Below are 20,778 nucleotides of genomic sequence, written 5' to 3'. Positions count from 1 at the left end.
TGTATAATTTGTCATTAGGAATACGGTACTAGTTTGTTTCCATGTTTTGTAACTACGACATTTAGAAATACAACGCATGCTTTTCTCTGTGATATACTTCGGGTCAATTAAGTGAATACGAAATTATGAGACATGAAATTTATGAACGAATACATGGCAAATAGTTTTCATTGATTATGTTTTCTGGGGGATTAGTAATCAAAACTAATTATCCACTTATACTGGCCACTTAAAATGTGTTTATTGAATCAGGGAGAGATAATATCGAAAATTATAAAGTATCTATTTTGCATCACAATGGACAGAAAGCAATATTATATTCCCTTTATGCCAAATGATTACCTTTAAATATTATATGTATTGTCTATTTTCACCATTGCGTTTCTTATCGGTAGCACGTGCTTTAATCTAAACCTTAATCACAAACGATATAACACTGAACATCCTAAAACACTTTTGATGTTAACTCACGGCAGCAAGAATAAAGACAAATAAACTCCCTAAAGTGGGTATACTGTTCACGTACCTGTAGCAAAAGAACAGACTGACAGCCACCAAGATGATAAATCCTGCCCCAGCAAGACCTCCAATAATACCATATGGTACCGGTGAATTTACATCAACTGTATAATAAAAATCTTCATCAAAATGATTAATAAATAAATATACAAAAGTACGTATAATTTTTACAAACAGTATTTTATCTCACCAAAGGGGAGATTTATCAGGAAAAAAATCGAACCATTCCACCTCGTAGTGATGACATGAAAGTCTCTATTACATTTCCTTTTTAGACAAATTTAGATAGTATCTTTTCGTCTTTTACGATAACGATTTCATTAGGTCTTTCTGAAACTTTCTCATTTATATTGAATATCTCATTTTTTCGTATAACGGAAAGAGCTTTAACTAGTGAAAATACGTTGCGAGGAAGTGGAAGGTTTGCAATTCGCTTTGCTGAGCAACAACATATGCTTTCCCGCTCTACGTATCCTAACAACAATGTTATACAATGAAACTTCCAGCTTGCAGGCCGAATTTCATTAGGTCGCCTCTAGACATATTACTTAATAGGGACGGCGTCTCCGGTTGAACAAAACAGGACAAAGATTCCAAACGTAAAGTAAATTTGAAACTCTGTATGTTCCAACTGTAGCAATCAAGGCATATATTTCATAAGTTGTATCCATATTATGATTATCATGTATCCTATAGCAGATTTCCACTATATCCAGACATGATCACCTAGTCATCATCTTGCCATATCGACACAAACGTACTTAAGGCATGTTTACGGTTCATTTGGAGCAGTTATATTACAATACCAGAAACAAGTCACCAGCGATCAATATGAAACATTTGCATGGTAATTTTGCACACCAGACTCATTCATGGATAGCGAATGAAGCATGCGAATGCATTCTTTTTGGTGTTTTGTCAAACTTCCAGGTGAACTACTGTCACCTGGGACAACGATTGAAGATTATTATTATTATTAGTAGTAGTAGTAGTAGTAGTAGTTGTATTATCTTTACTAAAACTACATCAATAGTCGCAAGGTTAAGACAAACTCAATGAATGCATAGCATTGGTTTAAGATAATCTCAGTGAATGCATTGCCACGGTCTAAGACAATTTCGATGAATGCATTGCAATGGTCTTTGATTATACTGATTGCGCTGAGGATTATAATGAACAGTAAAACGACAAAATGTATCATATAAGTACTTGTGTGCCGCATTCCAGTTCCCAAATTGCATCATTTGCTTACTTGTGTAAGCAATTCCAGTTCGAAAAATGTGCACATATCATGCATAGAAGTTGGCATAATAAGCATAAATATTTTTGGTTATGGAGTAGGCAGATAAATCTATGCATTATTGTGTATGGCGTGAAATGCCAAGGTTGACGCCACATAACTTTCTTTGCTAAAATGTACAATCTAGAAATCACGAGCCGACCTGAGGTTGGGCAAAAGAAATTAACTATAATGTTTCATCTCAACAGAGGTTCAAATTTGGAGAAATGGGATGAAAGGAGTGGTTTCTCTATACAGTTGTAAGGGGAAGTCCCACACCATAATATGCACTTTATGAAAACACTGTAATACACCATTAGGTCAATCCTGTACAGTAAATAAATGTGTAAATTACTGTTACCTGGTGTAATACCTTAAAATGGACATCCAACGGTACACATATTCTGGAGAAAAAACTATAGACTATGTGTACCTAATAATTACCACCATACGTGATAGTACATTATGAGATACTGGAGATTTTCATTTTAGGGCGACACTGTCACCCCTGCTGAGTTGAATGGCCTTCAATATATCAAACAATATCATACAATTCAGTGTAAAGGTATCATATTGTATGCCTAGGTCCATTTCGTTTGCGTTAGATTGATAATGACAACAATGTGACTCATGCAAACTTATATTGGTTTTCGCAATAGGAATATTCCAGAACGAAGACTTGAAATCGTGGCAATTACAATTGTCCAACATCCGTGTGCAAAGATTTGCCTCAAAATTAACTAAAATGAGGCAAAAAAGCGATTTCATTAGAATACGAAATGATCACGGCAGAGTTTAATTTGATATACAACTTATGAAAGGTTTACAGAAATTTGAAAAGAACAATACAACGTTAAATAAAGATACAATTGACGCAAAAGCATCGAAGACGGTGCTAAAACTTAAACATACACGGCACATGATCAACAGATGGTATGATCACGTTACATAAAGCAGATAAACAAATGCAGACAATATGATATAGTATTGTACATGGGTCTTGTAGCTGTTTTAGGTTTCATTTTGTGGTTTATGTGGCTTTTGTTAAGGCGTCTGAAAACGTTAAAACATATACAAATATACGTTCAGAGACAACAAAAATCAGTATTGATTAATAACAACATACCAAAATAATTAAACCTTTCAGTTAAATGACGGCTTAGCGTTTGACAACAGACAGATGTAGAGTAAAAACTAAACGTATTAAACCTGCTGACTATGCTTTATTTATTACCTTCCTAACAGTAACATACAGCATGTTTTTGAATAAGCAGTTTAAATGTCAATACATATACCATCAAATATTGATACTGCATTATTACGAATTATTCGAAACCCAAACAGTTACGAATCGACTACTGCACAACATCTGCAGTCAGCAAAATTGTTTATCTCTTTATATTATGACATGTCTAATTCATGCACAACAATAACCGATAGGAATAAGTGCTCCACCATGATACGTGTGACTGTCGTGGTAGTTCAGGGACAAAACTTGTCCTGTGCCCTTGTCATCATTTCCGGATAATAGGTCTCGCAGAGGTAGAAAGACACATATATGCATACATCAGGAACATTATGAATATACAATGTTTTAATTACTGAACTTGTACAACTCCAAAATGTATATTAATAAATGAAAGTGGGACATTCTGAAAATGGAGATGACGAGAGTCTTAAACACAACTCACAAGATAAAATCAGCCTTTGTAAAACTTAAAGCGCATAACAAACACTACAATGCTAAATGCCTATGATTCAATAGCTTGGGAACTATATTAGTATATGATGAATTTAATACAGTTCACCTCGCACATTAAATACAGATTAATTAGTTTTCTTCACATTTAGACTCGTGTAAAACTATGGGCGAGCTTGCCTTCAGCTGTTAATACCTATATGTCTACTGTGTTAAATATTTAGTACTTTTAAAAATCTGTCTTATACAATCGCTTATTTCCTGGCCATATTTTACAAGCAAGTTAAAAATAAAAGCTCAATGACATTATCCGTTGTGCTTCTATTTAACATATTTATAAACCTTTTTTATTACGAGGTCAAATTGCCTATACCCAAGGTATCCACCTTTTCAATGGGTTTTGTTATACGTCTACTTATAAAGTATATATATGAACATTCATATTAAATTGCCGACACTTCAAATGATAATCTCGATATAATATGGTCCAAAGTCATTGAAAAATGCACACAAGTATTGACTGTTATCAAAGTAAAGTTTGTGCTCAACAGTATTTAACTGATATTAATTAACATTTTAATTATAATCCTGTCAATCTTCCGAAAAGTCTTGTTTTTAATCTCGTCTGCTTGCAAGGTGATAAAGGTGTTTTAATTTTGTTTTAAAATTTACTTTGGTAATGGCAACGTTTATCTTGCAGCAGTATCTGTTGGGCATATGGAAACATATAGTCAACGGTGTTGGAATTTTTATAGAAGGAGAGCGAGAATAAAATGTATACATTAAACTTAAATGTGTTCGAATGCTGTGTGATAGTCTCTGCACTACAAGTTTGCCAATCAACAAATATAATTGCCTTTAACTTTTCAACTAAAGCAGTTAAACAGTATTGTTAGCTGGATGCGATATGCACTGGACTGTTCATGCTCTATGATAAAAAATGGTCTTTAACTACAGGCCTTATTCGGTGCAAGTGTTCACCATTTTGTTTGTTAGTTAGTATATGTAGTGAAAATATTTTGCTGAAAACAAGAAAAATTATATGATGATATAAACTGATGATATATTCAGTACAGTGTCCCAGTGCAAAATGTCGCCATACCTAACAATACCTTTTTGTTTTGCTACAACAAGGACCTTTACCATTAGGACGTATAAAGCGATACTGATGTCGGTACTGTTGGTGGAATGACAATTTAGTTAAAGTTTCATGTGTTAATTTTTTTCAAATACAATAAAAACGGACCCATTTGTTCCTTTGTCGATAACTGGCGCATAGACTAGAACTTAGTTCCTTAGACTTCAATTCTTTACCAATAAACAAAACGTCTCTCGCACTTAGTAGTTGAAACGCTAAATAAACGGATAATTAAAACAAGAAAAGGGTTATGTTTATAGTATCCTCTTTCAGTCGCTTCGATAATTAGAAACGCTCTGTCTTTAAATACTGAGTTACATTTATTTATCATCGTTCGTTTTGAATCTATCTGCACGCTATTTGTTGTCAGATCACAGTTGTGAGTTCACAATGTTAACTTTGATCAAAGTTGGTAATAAGAAACAGAAAGTACCATAACGACCCATAAAAAGGCGAGCTCAAGATATTGTGTCTTATTGAATCAGATATTGATTATTGTCCATATTTTGCAACATAAAGTTTATAAACTGTGGATCAGTTTCGATACAAGACAGAATATTTTAGATAACCAATGGCAACACTTGAGTCCATGATTCGTACTTGACTTCAGTTTACAGTAATGTCAAACAAGGAAACTTTCCGATCCGCCACATCAAGTTTGACTCTAAGTTACAAAAATATATCAGACTAATACTCGAAAGCTCATAAGCAGGTCAAACTGTTGCATCCTACACCTCCTAGTTTTCACAAAATAGAACCGTACATCAAACTATAGATTCTTCGATATTGTTAATAAAATGAAGGGATGGAATTAAAATAACGTGATGTTCGCTATCTAAGTATTTTAGTGCTCTGAAACATTAAAATTCATGTGGAAGATTTTCTTTTCTTTTTTTGTCTTCAATACATTTTTGCGGTCTCAATCTTATTTGCTTTTGTAATCCTAAATGCATATTCCAGTAAATGTCCTAATGTTTGTATATATTTCTTAGGTTTAAAACCTTGTACGAATTTTGACAGGGAAATGTACACAAAGTTCTTGCCTTTAACTTAACGTAACTGTCACATGTAAAGCAGTTATTCTACGAAATGATTCGGAGTGTAAAGTTATTTCTCTATCTCAGACACGTACATGCGAACACAAACATATAAACGTGTGCGTACACTTTGGAATACATCGATGTACCTGTATAACACGCAGATTCTGATTCCGATCTTTCAGACCTTGTAGTCTTCTTTGTCTCACACGGTAAACATAATATTTGTCCACTTGATTCCTGATACGTTCCAACTTCACATGGTTTGCATATTTTGGCACCTGTCTGGTTACTAAAGCTACCCTTTGGGCAAAGTCTGCAAGAAATTTGACCTGTTAGGTTTTGAAAATGGCCGAGAGGACAAAAATCACATGAAGATTTGCCAGTTACATTTTGATATGTGCCTGGACCGCAATTATGACAATAAGTTTGACCAGCGAGATTCTGATATAGACCAACATCGCAAAACGAGCATGATGACTGTCCAGTTAAGTTCTGAAACTGACCTGATGGACAAAGCAAACATGATGTTTGGCCCGTGTTAAATTGATATTGTCCAAGAGAACAAGACAAACATGAACTTTGACCAGATAGATCTTGATATTGACCTCCAGAACATGGCAAACATAATGTCTGACCAGGTTTGTTCTGATACTTACCAAAAGGACATGAGAGACAAAATGAACGACCGCTCAAGTTTTGATATTCACCAACTGCACAAGGTATGCAAGATGACTGAGCACTTACATTTTGAAAATGGCCAACTGGACAAGATAAACAGAATGGCTGACCGGCACGGTTTTGATAGTGGCCGATTTCGCAAGGTAAACAGGATGTCTGGCCGGTGTTAGGTTGATAATGACCAGTAGGGCAAGTCATGCAGGATACCTGACCGGTGTTAGGTTGATATTGACCAGTAGGGCATAACATACAGGCTGCCTGACCAGTGTTAGGTTGATATTGACCTGCAGGGCACGACATACAGGATACCTGACCGGTGTTAGGTTGATATTGACCAGTAGGGCATAACATGCAAGATGCCTGACCGGTGTTAGGTTGATATTGACCTGTAGGGCACGACATACAGGATACCTGACCGGTGTAAGGTTGATATTGACTTGTAGGGCAAAGCATACAGGATGCCTGACCAGGGTTATGTTGATATTGTCCGACAGGGCAGGATAAACAAGACGTCTGGCCCATTTGATTTTGATACCAACCAACAGGACAAACGATACAGGACACTTGATCCGCTTGATTCTGATACTGACCAACAGGACAATTTTGACATGTCCAGAATGATACGTAGGAACCTGCCGAGCAACCTGAAAAGAAAATAATTGAATTCAAACATTTAGCATATCTTCCTCAAAGTTCCCCTTTCAGCTAGTGTTTGTACAAAACATATTGATTGCTCTTTGTGTATTTGATTTTCACTATCTCTCACGTTTTGCAGATATGCACGTGTTGCTGATGATTACAAATACAATAGATATTATCCAGTCTTCTAAAAGAACAAGCCGTCTTTCGAATCAAAACTTAATTTCCAAAATTGAAATACTATCAGAAAATTTCATCTAACCTTGGCTTTCAAGATAAACCGTCGTCTGAAACAATATTATATGCAATGCAATCTTTGCTTTAGAAATGAACATTTTACTGACATTATAATATGTGATATCATTACGTGTTTAAAATTCAAATCAAACAAACCATCATGGAACTATTTATTGCAGCAATCAATGGTGGTGGTAATAGTTGGGACTATTAAACACTGTCAGAAGATGTTTGAAATATTCGGCTGATTTGTATAAATTTCAAAAGTTATAAAAATTTAATTTGTATTGTGTGATTGCCCTTTGTCCAAATGTAAAGGTTGGAGCTTTGGTCTTCTTGACTAATTTATTTTGTTTACTGAAAAGTTATCACATATCTAAAATGATTTAGATTATATGTTCATTCATCAATGACATTTTGGATTATATTATTGTCATACTACAAGACTCTTGACACATCGCCACATTCCGTGCAAATGGCAGATCAGCGCATTCAAGATTGACATTTATTCGGAACACCATTGGAATTCATTCGAAACACTGTACTTTGCTACTTGCGATAAAATATTTAGGACTAGTTGGAATTTAATTCACAACACTGTAAGCTCGTTTTTAAATTTTCACTTTGTATTCTTGGAAAATAAATAACGTTTTAATTTTACTAAACTTGTTATTGTGGGCTCTTTTATTTTGCTTAGTTTAACACCATATAGTTGTAACAATAATACATCGTACATACTGGTAGTGACGGTTTAATGAAGACTATACATCACATTCCACAGTCATATGCCCAACATCTGTCATCGTCAGGAACGCCAGCAGAAAATATGATACAGTCATACAGTCAGTACGGAAACAAGTAAATTCATCTAATGATCTATATATCGATCGCTCCATGGGCAAAGTAACTGAGTAATGGATCGATTTATGGGTAAAGTAAGTGAATAATTGATTATTATTCTGCCATCACGAACGTTTGATAATGTAGATGCCAGATATGCTAAGAAGCTCTGACATGACTAATGCTAGGTATATCACGAAGTCAAGGATTCGATTCTTGTTCTTAGTTTTTACGGTCCTTTGGTTTTACATGGCGTAACATCATTTTCGACGTTGTACTCTCTCTAAAATATGACTTAATGTTTCGATTTTAATTTTTTAAACTTAAACTGGCAAACTTAAAATATTTTTTCATTTTAAATTTTTACGAGCGAGATATATTTGTCGGATTATTCAGGCTTTAAAACAGAGTATGTTGGGGTATTTATTCCTTATTTTTCACTTTATTTTTCTATAAAGCAACCTTTTTTCTTAGTGCTTCAGAGCATTATATTTTAATATTTTTCGGGCGAGCTTAACGGTAATTGTATTGCTTTTTCAACCGCCGATGAATAGTTTTTAATTGTACTTATGAGCTTTGGCTGGTTAAGGATGAATATTCTTCTTGACTTGCGCTTGGTGGTATTTTGAATATCCTTTTCATTCAACAGGACTAACCTGCTTAACTATCAAATAAGTGACTAATGTTACATTTTACATTTTTATTGGAATGCATATACTGCACATGTTGCACAATGAATTGCCAATATGAAAAAATGGCGTTGCCAAGATAAAACTCCGGGACCTTGATGTGCAAATAACCAATGATTCTGACTAGTTTTCGATTTTAAAGGTGAGCATTTGTGTTCCCTTGTTTGTATGTTGGAATAGCGAGATTTTTGTGAGATTATACTTCGTTAGGTCATATCGGAAATGGTCAAATTCTTGCAAAATATAGACTCATTCCTATTTGATAAAATTTGAACACAACATCCGGTTATTTAAAATTCTTTGATAGATTCAATGGCACACACACATCGGCGGATATAATTCGTACACAACTTAGAACTATAATTCGTTATAAGGAATTTTAGCACAAAAGAAACTTAGCGGTGTCTTTATCATTCTGGTCTAAAGGCGTATGTTTCCAAATAAATTCAGGTGAAATGGTGCACATATCAGAATGGTCTGGCTATAAGTACCTGAAATTTCATTGCAAAAGATTACACCTTCCTCCAGGCATGGGAATATAAAGTTACGAGTTAGATATTTCTTCCGAAATTGACAGACGGGCATAACATACAGACAAAATTTAGTAACAAAAAATGTAAATAGTTGTGACCGAGAAAGCAAAGAAGATTAAAACCTAACGAGATCTAATGTATCCACGTCCAGATTGAACTCATCTTTTATTTAATTGCAGAAGCATAATATATATTTTTAATTCATTCTCCAGCGTGACAGTTCGTTGTAATGCTAGCAATATAACAAAACGGATCACAGACACACAAGCAGTTAACATTCACATTATCCACTCAGGGTAACTGTTATAGAATAGGTTGAATTACCTCAGGGTATTTACATGCAGGAATACTCCCTTTAAATAGCAGTAATGCGAGTTGAATTTTGGTTGCTTATCATCAAGTTTCAACGCACAGTTTATTGATGTTGGATCACACGTATGATACTCAATGTTGCCGCAAAAATCGGAATTGCTAATATCACCTCTACCGAGGCTGTACCACATGAACGAATTTTCTGTTGGGATAGTTGATTCATATATGTTTTCATATAATTGACCACTTATTCAACACGCAGAAAACCGTAGTGTTAAATAATTACGTAATTTTCTGATGTTTCGTCTTGTAAAATATTTAACATTTATATTATTATGCTATATTAATTTGGGAGGCCGAATATTGATATGATAGCATTAAACTCAGATTTAGTTATAATTATCCCAATTTTAATTATTGTCCGATTTTCAAAACTTCCAGACAGAAATATGTCATTTATTAAAGAGATTCTCGACAATACTTTAAGTACAGCAGTATTATTGAGTTACAAGGTACCGAAATCCCTCCCGTCACAATAACGAATTAAAATGCACAGTAAAGAGTGAGCAATGTTTGTCGTTTTAGGTCATTTGATACGAACTGTGTTGTGCATGTATCAGACATCTATGATCTAATTTCTGTATATCAACTCTTTGGAATTAGTTATTCAATGCAATGTGTTATGAGACTGTTGACATTATTTTTTGTATACTATTTTGTCATCACTTTTCTTGTACAAACAAGCTGCCCTAAATTTTCAATGTTACTGTTATTATTATTTAAATTTTGTTTCATTTTGATGATTCAGGTTGCAACCCAACCCTTGGTGAACATTATCATCCAATAAATTTTAACAACAATACCTTTATTTTTATTGAATGTTTAATAGCATCAAGTTTTCTATCACAATTGTCACCCAGTGTACAAGAAATCGTATAACGCTTATATACACTAACGTAACAAAAACACAAAATTAAAACATCATTGATGTAGCAAAAAGGTTGTATGTTAATCCAAATAGACAGCACGTATTAAAATTAACTCTGATAAGAGGCAGCAATAACTAATTAGGAAGGTGTAAACTTATGAAAAAAAGTGTCTGAATAAAACTGGTTACCATCATGATGCTTTAGAAAAAGAAAAGATAGAGCAGTGTGCATATTGACAGAATAAAACGTATATTTTAAACAGTGGATAAATAAATATGAATTTGTTGTTTATTTCCATATCAAGTCATGTTCTACTTCAACCATTTTGGTTTGAGAATTGTTTTTTTATATGGATTTGATAAATATTAACTATTTTGATGTAATACGTAATCAGACATAGGCATATTCTTTCTAGATAAATTCGGTTTTCGTAAGATAAATGGTTTTGTAATACAAGCATAATAATGTTGGTCAAGTTATATGATCAATTTCGTATTTATTTTTCGTTTCATGATTATATAAAAATGGCCTAACGTACCATTTATTGGGATAAACGATTTTTCTTGTAATTTGTCATTTCTGCTTTTCATCATAATAATCTATACAGTCTTTGGCTTCAATATAACCATAGTTCGATGGACAATTTAAGTATAAATGACCAAAAATAATTAATGGTATGCCCGGGTTTGGAAAATTATCATCTGGTAATTATTCATCTAAATTATCATTAGCAAAACAAAAATAAGAAAACATTGATACGGCAAAACATATTTTATGCCCTTTAGCATTATAAGTCTTATAAAACTTGTGAGGCTTATAGCGAGAGAATATTAAAGGAATCTTTTACGAGGAAGAATAATCGCAGTCATGCCGTTGTCAATGTCAAACAATTTTGAAAACTCAAAATTAATGCTAAAATATATTTAGGTAAAGAGAAATGTTAAGATAAATCGTGTGCCAGTTGGAGCACTAGGCAAATATAAATTTTATAAAGCATAGCATTAACAATTATTCATGAAAGAAATACCGAAATTACTGTTAAATAAAAAGAATATCGATTGCATTAAGGAAGAAAAAGAACTTATTCCTGCACAATCCGGACAAAATATCACGGAAATGATTAAAATGAAATTTGACTAAATGACTTTGCCGAAAATAGTTCTGAAAAACAATTGCCCAGATGTTGCATACACTGGGAAAGGCGAATTCTGATTAAAACAAGAACTTAAAAATGGCCAAGAAAAATTGTTTGAAAAATAATAGTGAAATAAATAAATTGACTATTATATAGATTCAGAAAAGCGTATTGCTGCAAAAATCTCAAAAAGTTTCAAAACAAATTATTGGAAATACTATTTGTGAAATAAATAGTCTAGCCTTTGTGTAAATACTAAACAAATGCATTACCCAAAAAAATGTTCAAACATTTGTTAAAAAATAGTTATGAAACAAATTATATCTCAATTCCTTAAGAAATATCCAAAAAGGTAAATCTTAAATTATAAGCACATTTCATGAAACCAGACTGAGAATATAATGGAATTCTTCGTAAAGAAATGTAGCAGGAGTGGTGTAAAGTCTTTTGTTATGTATGTTTAATTTAATTGCTTGTTTGTTAGTTTTATATAATAAAAAAAAACTTATTTCATTACCACGGTAGTTTAATGTAAAATTGTATGCTGGACTTGGCCTTGTCCAAAATTGAGTTCCTTTCTGCTTGACCTGCTTGATTTGTTTAAAACAGTTATTTCATTTTATGTAAACAACTAATAATAGCTTCATTATTCTCTATGTGTATGAGCTTAATATCAGGATTATTATTAAGGTAAACAAGAGCAAATATGTTTTTTTAGGCGTGTTGGTTTGATTTTCCTAAGTGAATTTTGCAGGTTATTGTGTTGGAAGTCAACAGGACTAATTAGATCATTGTAAAAGGTTACTTTGCATTAGAAAATGTTAATTATGAATTTAGGTAAAGTAGATGACTATATAATCTTGTAATTATAATGGCTTGGTCATTCACGATTTAACATCTAGCACTTTTAAGTTGTATTATGCTGTTATCATTTTGTGCTGAATTTTGTTTTCTTCAAATTATTGAATTCAAGTGTTTTATCTCTGGAAATACAAAAGTCCTCTGATAACATTCTTTGATAAAGACATTCACTGGAAATTGTACTGAATTCTAACCTGGGAATTATATTTTTGTGATTTAATAAAAGACTGTTGATAAATCAACATTTCATTAGCTACCATAGACATGTTATCGACTTTAGTTTTGAGATATTTTCTGCCTATTTACTTAATTTTATTCAGGACTGTAAACTACTAAGACTTGTCTCTGTAATTCTTGGATTATTTTGGGATTTAATTAGCAATGCCATAAGTTCTCTCTTCTCATTTTCACTTTGTATTCTAGGGAAATAATTATATTTGTTAAATTTTACAAAGCTTGTTGTCTTTCACTCTTTTCTCTAACTTACTTTAAGAGAATAGACTCGTCACACTTTTATAAAACATTTTAACAAATATAGATTTTATTCAGTAAGGAATTTGTATCTATTGACAATTTTGATGATGTGGAACCGTTTATAAGGAAAATAATAACTAGAAAGTTCACTATGCTTAGATATGTACATTTTCAACACGATTTTATTACATTGCAATATTAACACAGAGCATAATTATATTTCCACTGGATAATAAATATTACTATAATATATATGAATCGATTGAAAGAATGTTTGACATATCACACACGCAGTCTTGATCATTAGTAAACATAATATTTAAAGTTACACATGAATTTATAGATCTCTAGCTAATAATTTATAATAATATAAAACTAATAATGTCTTATTGTCCTAATAATGTCTTTTTGATGAAATACAGATAACAAGTATTGTTATGTCCTTTAAATTTATTATTACGCCTTGATATACATAGAAACACAAAGAGAGACCGACGTAGATATGTTGAATATAACTGCTAGGGAAATTACCATTTTTGTGGGATAAACATTATATCTTGTCATTGTTTTTCTCATTATAATCCAAAGTTAGCTCGAATGAAATTAGAACTTAGTACTGTTACCAATACAATAACTATAACGTCAAAAAAGTTCGGTGTAAAATTTATTAAAATAATCTTAAAATTCCTTTTCTGATATATTACCTAACCATTGTAAAAACGAAATAATTTCTGATGAAAAACAAAACAAAAACAAAACCCTCACTAAAACGAGATAGAAGAGAACAAAGCGAAAACAACTCTAAAACATAAAACAAAAGATCACGACCACCTGGAAATGTAAATATCGAAAAGGTGCACATAATTATTCTAACCTAAATTACATAAAGAGGCTGTAAGGACTGACCCTAAAACAGTCAAAAAAATTCAAAATAATGACGAAAAATGTATTTTCCTTTCAAAACGAATTGAAGTATATACTTACAAATGAATAGTAAAGCTATTTGATAGTCTTTATATCACGGAAATACACTTAGGAAATTGCTAAACATTCTAAAGAGTGTTGTATTCATAAAGCAAAATTTGATTATGGAACAATGCAGAAAATCGAAGAGAACAAAATATTATTAATATGTGGATTATTTTGATAATATTATTATAGCTACTAAAAATTGGAAACTTATTCGAAACTTTCAGGATCCGGTATTAGTGAAAATGATTAACAGCAACATAAACGATTTGATAAAACATTTTAATTTTTGAAGCAGAGCAGATAACATCTTAAGATTCCAAAGATAATCATTTTTTTGTAAATTGGTTTTGGTTTATGTAAGATCTAGAAAATGGCATCGTGATTACAGAATACCAAAAATTGTATAATAATATGTTAAATAGGCGATACAGCTGAAAAGAAATTTCGTCTCTAATTACCTTATATTCCAGAAAGAAAATGATGTTGTTGTTTCATCTTCAGGTCTTTTTATCCATATATGATACAATTAGCAGAACATTTAATGATCAATAAATATAAAGAATTGATAGAACATGAACGAAAGATGGAATACATTATCTTGTATTTAAAAATCGCTCATATATTTCTGGAAAAGCGTTGTATTACAAACAAATAGGTTAAACTAGTAGTCAGCTCTCTTTTGTTGGTAGCCCATGTAAATTTAAATTGCTCTATAGATAAACAAACATATAAAAGTGCTAGTTTGAGTTTTTGTTTTTACTTTAGATGAGAGAAGAACAGAAAATACTATTTGGCTTTCATGCTGCTTAGCCCCTCAGTAGAAGCAATGACTGATTGATGATTGGTCATCACCAAACACCCAACATTGCTCAAAGTAGCTGCTTGTGCATTGCAGTGGTCATTCTTTGGCAGACCGTTTTAGCAGCAGGTATAAACGTGGTGAGTTGGGTCGATTGCGGTACATACTGACCCTAGGAATTTCAAAAGCGGCATAGATTTATGCTATCCCAACGTGTATGGCGGCGTAAGAAGATGACTTGGTAATTTTCACATACAGCTGGGGTCAACAACAGAAAGGCTAAGGGAGTATACACTGTCATACTAATCCAGGGTGTCAGTTTCGACGTCTTGTCTGTAACTTCTGCAGCTCAAGTGGTTCCAAACTGTATTTGTTCTCTCTTTCCTTTAGACAGTAAATGTGACGCCAACAGGCGGGACCTGATAACAACCCAAACTCGCGCCACAGTGTCGAATCCACACGAGAGGCAGCATTTACCTTTTATAAGCCTAGCTCGATTAGCCACAATGTTGGCAATCCGAGGACAATAACATGATGTTCCGACCGTCCGCCTTTTTCAATAGGCGCTTGAAGCTTACAGTCTATACTCGACGACCAGATTGAAACTATGACAAGAGGCGAGAAAAGCACGAATAAAATGAAGATAACAGCCCCCCAAAAATAGGATGATGTGATTTCGGAATCATGACGAATGGCAAGTTCGACGGCTTTCGACAGATCAACGACCCACGCAAAAATGCTGTGGTCACACTCGATATGAAAAGACATCGCATTAATTGCACTGCTGGCAAAAAAAGCCCAGAAGAAATAATGCAGTACAGAGTTGGCTTCGAAGTCAAGAACACAATCATGGGAATGATCGACCCTTCCACAAGCAAAACTAAAATGCGTGTGTTAACTTTTGAGGAAACGTTAATACTTTTGAGAGTTTACAACACTCAACACGCACTTCGAAATAAAGTACCAGTTTTATGATGAGCTCGAGGCCATCATCAACCGAATTATGAAACATAAACATCTATAACTTTTAAAGGGATTTTAACACATGGGTAGCTAATGATAATGACATTTAACCCACTTCTATAGGACACATGCGAAGATGAAAGACAATAGGCAGATAGAACTTGAACTTTCTTCCTACATCGAGTACTTCCAGACAAAGCCTCAAGATAATGTGCATGAAGAAATCCCAGATCTGGCCACTGGCACTAATTGAATCTGATCATCAGCCTCAACACCATCATCATCACAAGCAGCTACAATAACGTTGACTACGACACATACCATTCCTTGGTATGTAGTAAAGTCAGACGTCAGCCAAAGAAACTGCACCGATCAAATACCAAAGGAATCCCACGTATCAACTCCAGCATCACAGCTGACTATAGCTAGTCATAGCGGTACAATGAAGCCCTTCAACAAGCTCTTCGCCTCAGCAGCATTACAGGAATGCGCAGCGAAAATGGGAGCTGAGGAAGAATGTGATCTACAACACATCCATGTAAGTAGTGGCAAATAGTAGAACAAGAGCAATAGCTGGTTCAAAGCAAATTCTTGTGAAATGATCACAGTCATTAAACCAGACGCATAGCCTTTGCCAGCTACAAGAGTTACCAAAACAAACAGAGAATATTATATGCAATGAGATCTGCCTGAAGCAATCCGCACAAAAATGCAATACTCTTTGCTAATTACTATTGGCTCAAGACATATCAGCACATCCAGGCATCAGGGGATACAGGCAATGTGTGAAGCATGTACAACGGGATCAAAACGGCGATAGGTCGAACTTAAAAAAGAGAGCCGTCCAAAGTCAGTTACATCGGAGATCATTAATGATCGCGACAAGCGAATGGAGCAATGGGTAGAACACTACTAAGAGTTGAACTTCCTGTAAAGTGTGTTAGTGATATAGCCCTGAACGCAATCGAAAACGTGCCTATCTTAGACGAACTCAATGATGATCAAACTGTTGATGAGCTCAACAAGGCCTTACATATCTTAGCAAATGGAAAGCCTTCCGGAACGGTTGCATACAATCTTATTCAAGTACCACCACGAGTTCTTATATCTATGTTGGAAAGTAGTTGAAGTACCCACAAGATATGAGAGATGCTAACATTATCACTCTCTACAAAAACATTGGCTGCGCTAGCGGTTTACAGCAACGATCGAGGTATCTCCATATTGTGCAACGTAGGCATAGTGGTTGCTCAAACTCTCTTGCATATACTTCATACCCTTGCTATTCGAGTCTACCACAGAACACAATGCGGTTTCAGAGCAGAAAGTCCACCATCGACTTGATTTTCTCGAGAAGACACCTGCAAGAGAAGTGCAAGGAACAGAGAATGCCGTTCCATACAGCCTTCATTGACATCACAAAGACTTTCGATCTTATCAGCAGAAGCGGATTGTTCAAGCTGCTAAAATCCCTTTAGGCTCCTCAACATGATCAATACGTTTCAGGAACACATGTATGGCACAGTACAGTTCTGTGAATTACTTATGTTAAGAAATTAGGGAGCGTCCATTTTACGAAACTAATCCATGCTATTATAAAGTCTTGTTCTACAGCTTGACGCCTGAACAAAGAAACGTGATAATCATTCGGTCGGAAAAATATATTCCAACATCGATTACCCATAATATAAAACAATAATCACTAAACTCTAGGAACGTTTTGAACAGAGACGCAAATACAAGTAGCTCATACCCTAGGTTACAAATGTTAATTGGACACATTAGATTAGGAGGAACATGGAAACCCTAACATCACCTGACAGGAGATTCCACTGCTGCAGTCTGGAGCCCAATTATTCAGTTCACCTTGTGCAATGAGGTAAGGCTCAGAGGAGGAGAATGTGAGACAAAATGAGTCATGTGATATTGATGGTTCACGACTAGGAGTTTCATCCTCTTCCTCTTCCTCGTCTGACTCAAGTGAGAATGATTCTGGTGCATCAGGAACCAGCTGTCCTTTCCCTGGGGTGCTGGACGTACAGATGATGGAGTGTTTGAATACTGCACAGTTCATTTTTCTTCTTTGACACACCTTTCCCAACTGAGGCACCATGCAGAAGTAACAACTGCTGGTATGATCTGTTGGCTTTCTTCAAATCATTGGCACTGCGAAGGGCATATATTTCCTTTTCCTGTTCAACCACTGGCGAAGATTTGTTGCACAAGTGTTGCAGTATATGTGTGGGCCCCACCTCTCGTCCTGATCTCTAATTCTGCAGGCAAGAAAAAGTGATAGGCTTTCTTAACCATAGTGGTTATACTGCGCTTTTGTGATGCAATGTCACTTCACCACAAACATAGCAGAAGTTATCTGCATTGTTCACAATGTGGTAGAAATGTGCCCTTTGCAAAATCAAACACTGACAACTAAGAGAACACGACACTGTATGATATTTCTAGAGCTGATACAGGGCAATTTGTTCAGCAGAGTGATGTAAGCTTAGTTATGATTGCATCATCTATGACGTCTAGGAATAACATGATGCAATTCCTATCATGTAAGAAACACAACAGCAGCTTCCAATTGCATCATTAATTATTTTGCCTAGAAAGCAAGTACTGTCCAAACCCAGTCACAGATTTATTCATAGATTAATGCCAAGACTTATTTTAGTCATTTCTGGTTTAAACTGGGATCCCTTCCCTACATAACCCACTTATCATCCGCCATTCCCAACTCAAGAGTCGTGTATACTGACCTAGTATCATATTTGTAAAGCTAAAGTCAATCAAACAATGTTAGACATCATTTTTGTCCTCAGAATTAGTAAAGTTTGACTACTTTTTTCGAAAGTATATTGGTTGTAGACCAGTGGAATCATAACCTTCACCTCCTTTGACAATATATGTGTCTAACTGATATTTCACTGATAGCATCCGAAGTATTCTTACTTGGTACAATAAATTCTAGAAGCGCTGTGCATCCTATAAACGGTTTTTGATTTTTGCTTCATACTCTATTTTGCAGCAAGATAACAGTTACATCTACTATTCTCTCAGAGGTGCAGAAAAAGAATGATTTAACCGAAACAACAAATGCAATAGATGATAATGAAAAGACAATAAATGCGATTGACATCTAATTTAGATTAAAACGACATTAATTGTGTTTTTTCGGATACGTATTAAAACATAAATAATAAAATTGCTACTTTACAATGGGTTTATACTTGAAACAGTAGCCATTAAGTCTATCCAATTAGACACATTACATTATATTTTGCATTTCTTTCTGACATTGTTGTAGAGTTCAATCTCTTTAATCATATAATTATTAATTAATTTAATGTTTTGCAACCTGGATTCCATTATCTGCTGGTAGCACATACTATAAAGGTGGTGCGCGTGATATTTATATTCGATGTGTTGTGACGTTTTGGCTGTTTAATCTTGTGTTTAATTTAACAACTTTCTTTGGATTTTAACATTGAACTAAAGTGTCCCATATTTATATTTAACAGTTATTTAATTACACAATGAGACTCTTTTTGGGTTGACATTGAAATCAATATTACACAAAATGTGGCGCAAAAAGATAAAAGTTTGAGGATGGCATTGCTAGAGTTGCTCGGTCAAGACTTACAATTATTTCTCTTTATTCCGTTATATTTTCGTAAATCCCTTGTAAATGAATTAATAACAACAATTTCGTTCTGCAACTAGTTTGAGATATTACATTGTGGTAACAGTGGATTTTTCATAGCAGTAAAAGCGCTGTTTAGGCAGCAGCTTACTATTCCAGATATATTTGGCTACATTCTGCTGGATACAGTGTGGAATAGAAACGTTTTCTTTACATGTTAATACCTTGCTGAAGTTAAAAACAATTTCCTGAAAAAAAAATCAATCTTGAAAGCGCCGTCTTTATAATGAGACTTGTTACCAGTGCTTGACAGTGCGTCCTCATTATTTCTTCCTGAAAAAAAAATCAATCTTGAAAGCGCCGTCTTTATAATGAGACTTGTTACCAGTGCTTGACAGTGCGTCCTCATTATTTCGGTCATAGATGTCAACGACATGATGTGGGGGAGGGGGCTGATGATGTAGTAAAATAGTGGATTTTCCGTATGGCATGCTAAAACATGTTGTATATGCTGCATCTATCTAAGTCACGCTTTGAATGCATAATTTCGAGTCATAAATACCTGATACTGGAAAGATTGCCCAGCACAGCAACAAAGCCACAACTAGAATTTCCTCCATAACTTCACGGATTGAGTTGTCGCTCACATATTATTTTACACTGGAAAGGAATGCGTTCAACTAAATTTAGTAATTAATGAAGAAACTAACAATTGGACAAATGCATCGATTCGTTGAAAAACTGAAGTTGTACTATTCATAGTAATTTCCGCACTTATAAACAAAATATTCAGTGCAATAAATTTTTGAAATTAAGTGGACACGTGATATCAAGACAGTAATGACGTGAATATATTTATGATGGAGCAATTTTAATATTCTTTTCAATGAGAGTTTGGTCTGACAGGTTTACATTTACGTAAATAATCAGAACACGCTCATTTCATTCAGGTTATAGTTAAAATTATACCTTAGATAAAATACACAAGTCGCCATTTCCTTCATATGTAAATTGATTTCCAAATGACGTTATATAATGTTATGCATCCTTAAATCCTGCATCAAGAACACTCAATGATATAAGTGATTTCAACTATGCCAATTTTTTTTTTCAATCCTGAGTTCACTAAACAAACTTTATTTTGTGACAAATCTATTAATTCAACATGCTTCCTCTTTGACATTGCTTAATTAAATTTAAATTAATGATCATATTAATGTGATCAGCCTCAACCCCACCTCTATTTTTAAGAAGCTTGACTCTGTCGAAATATTTTGGAGAAGGAATTTTGGTGGAAAAGAGTTGTACCATTGTTTTTATCAAAATGACAATTTACAGATCTCACATATTGCCAGTCAATAAATAGATCAAATCCTAACTTGTATTAATAACCTGATAA

General features: G+C 34.0%; 1 protein-coding gene across 3 annotated transcripts in view; it reads right to left on the bottom strand.

The window, feature by feature from the left end:
• Positions 1-20,778, bottom strand: part of LOC149798757 (uncharacterized) — a 69,980-nt gene that overhangs the window by 14,638 nt on the left and 34,564 nt on the right. For 2 of the 3 annotated variants that reach the window (XM_089957631.1, XM_089957632.1), the window contains 3 exons: positions 19,942-20,039; positions 5,822-6,997; positions 527-623 (listed from right to left, as the gene is read on the bottom strand). In XM_089957631.1, the coding sequence (XP_089813757.1) occupies positions 527-623; positions 5,822-6,997; positions 19,942-19,999 (1,331 nt within the window). In that variant the 5' untranslated portion in view covers positions 20,000-20,039. The remainder of the gene's footprint in view (positions 1-526; positions 624-5,821; positions 6,998-19,941; positions 20,040-20,778) is intronic. The other variant, XM_089957633.1, reaches the window with a different exon arrangement.

The sequence above is a fragment of the Sinohyriopsis cumingii genome, chromosome 5, assembly GCF_028554795.1.
Source record: "Sinohyriopsis cumingii isolate HCF-2022 chromosome 5, ASM2855479v2, whole genome shotgun sequence".
Taxonomy (NCBI): domain Eukaryota; kingdom Metazoa; phylum Mollusca; class Bivalvia; order Unionida; family Unionidae; genus Sinohyriopsis; species Sinohyriopsis cumingii.
This window is presented reverse-complemented; position numbering and strand designations above follow the sequence as displayed.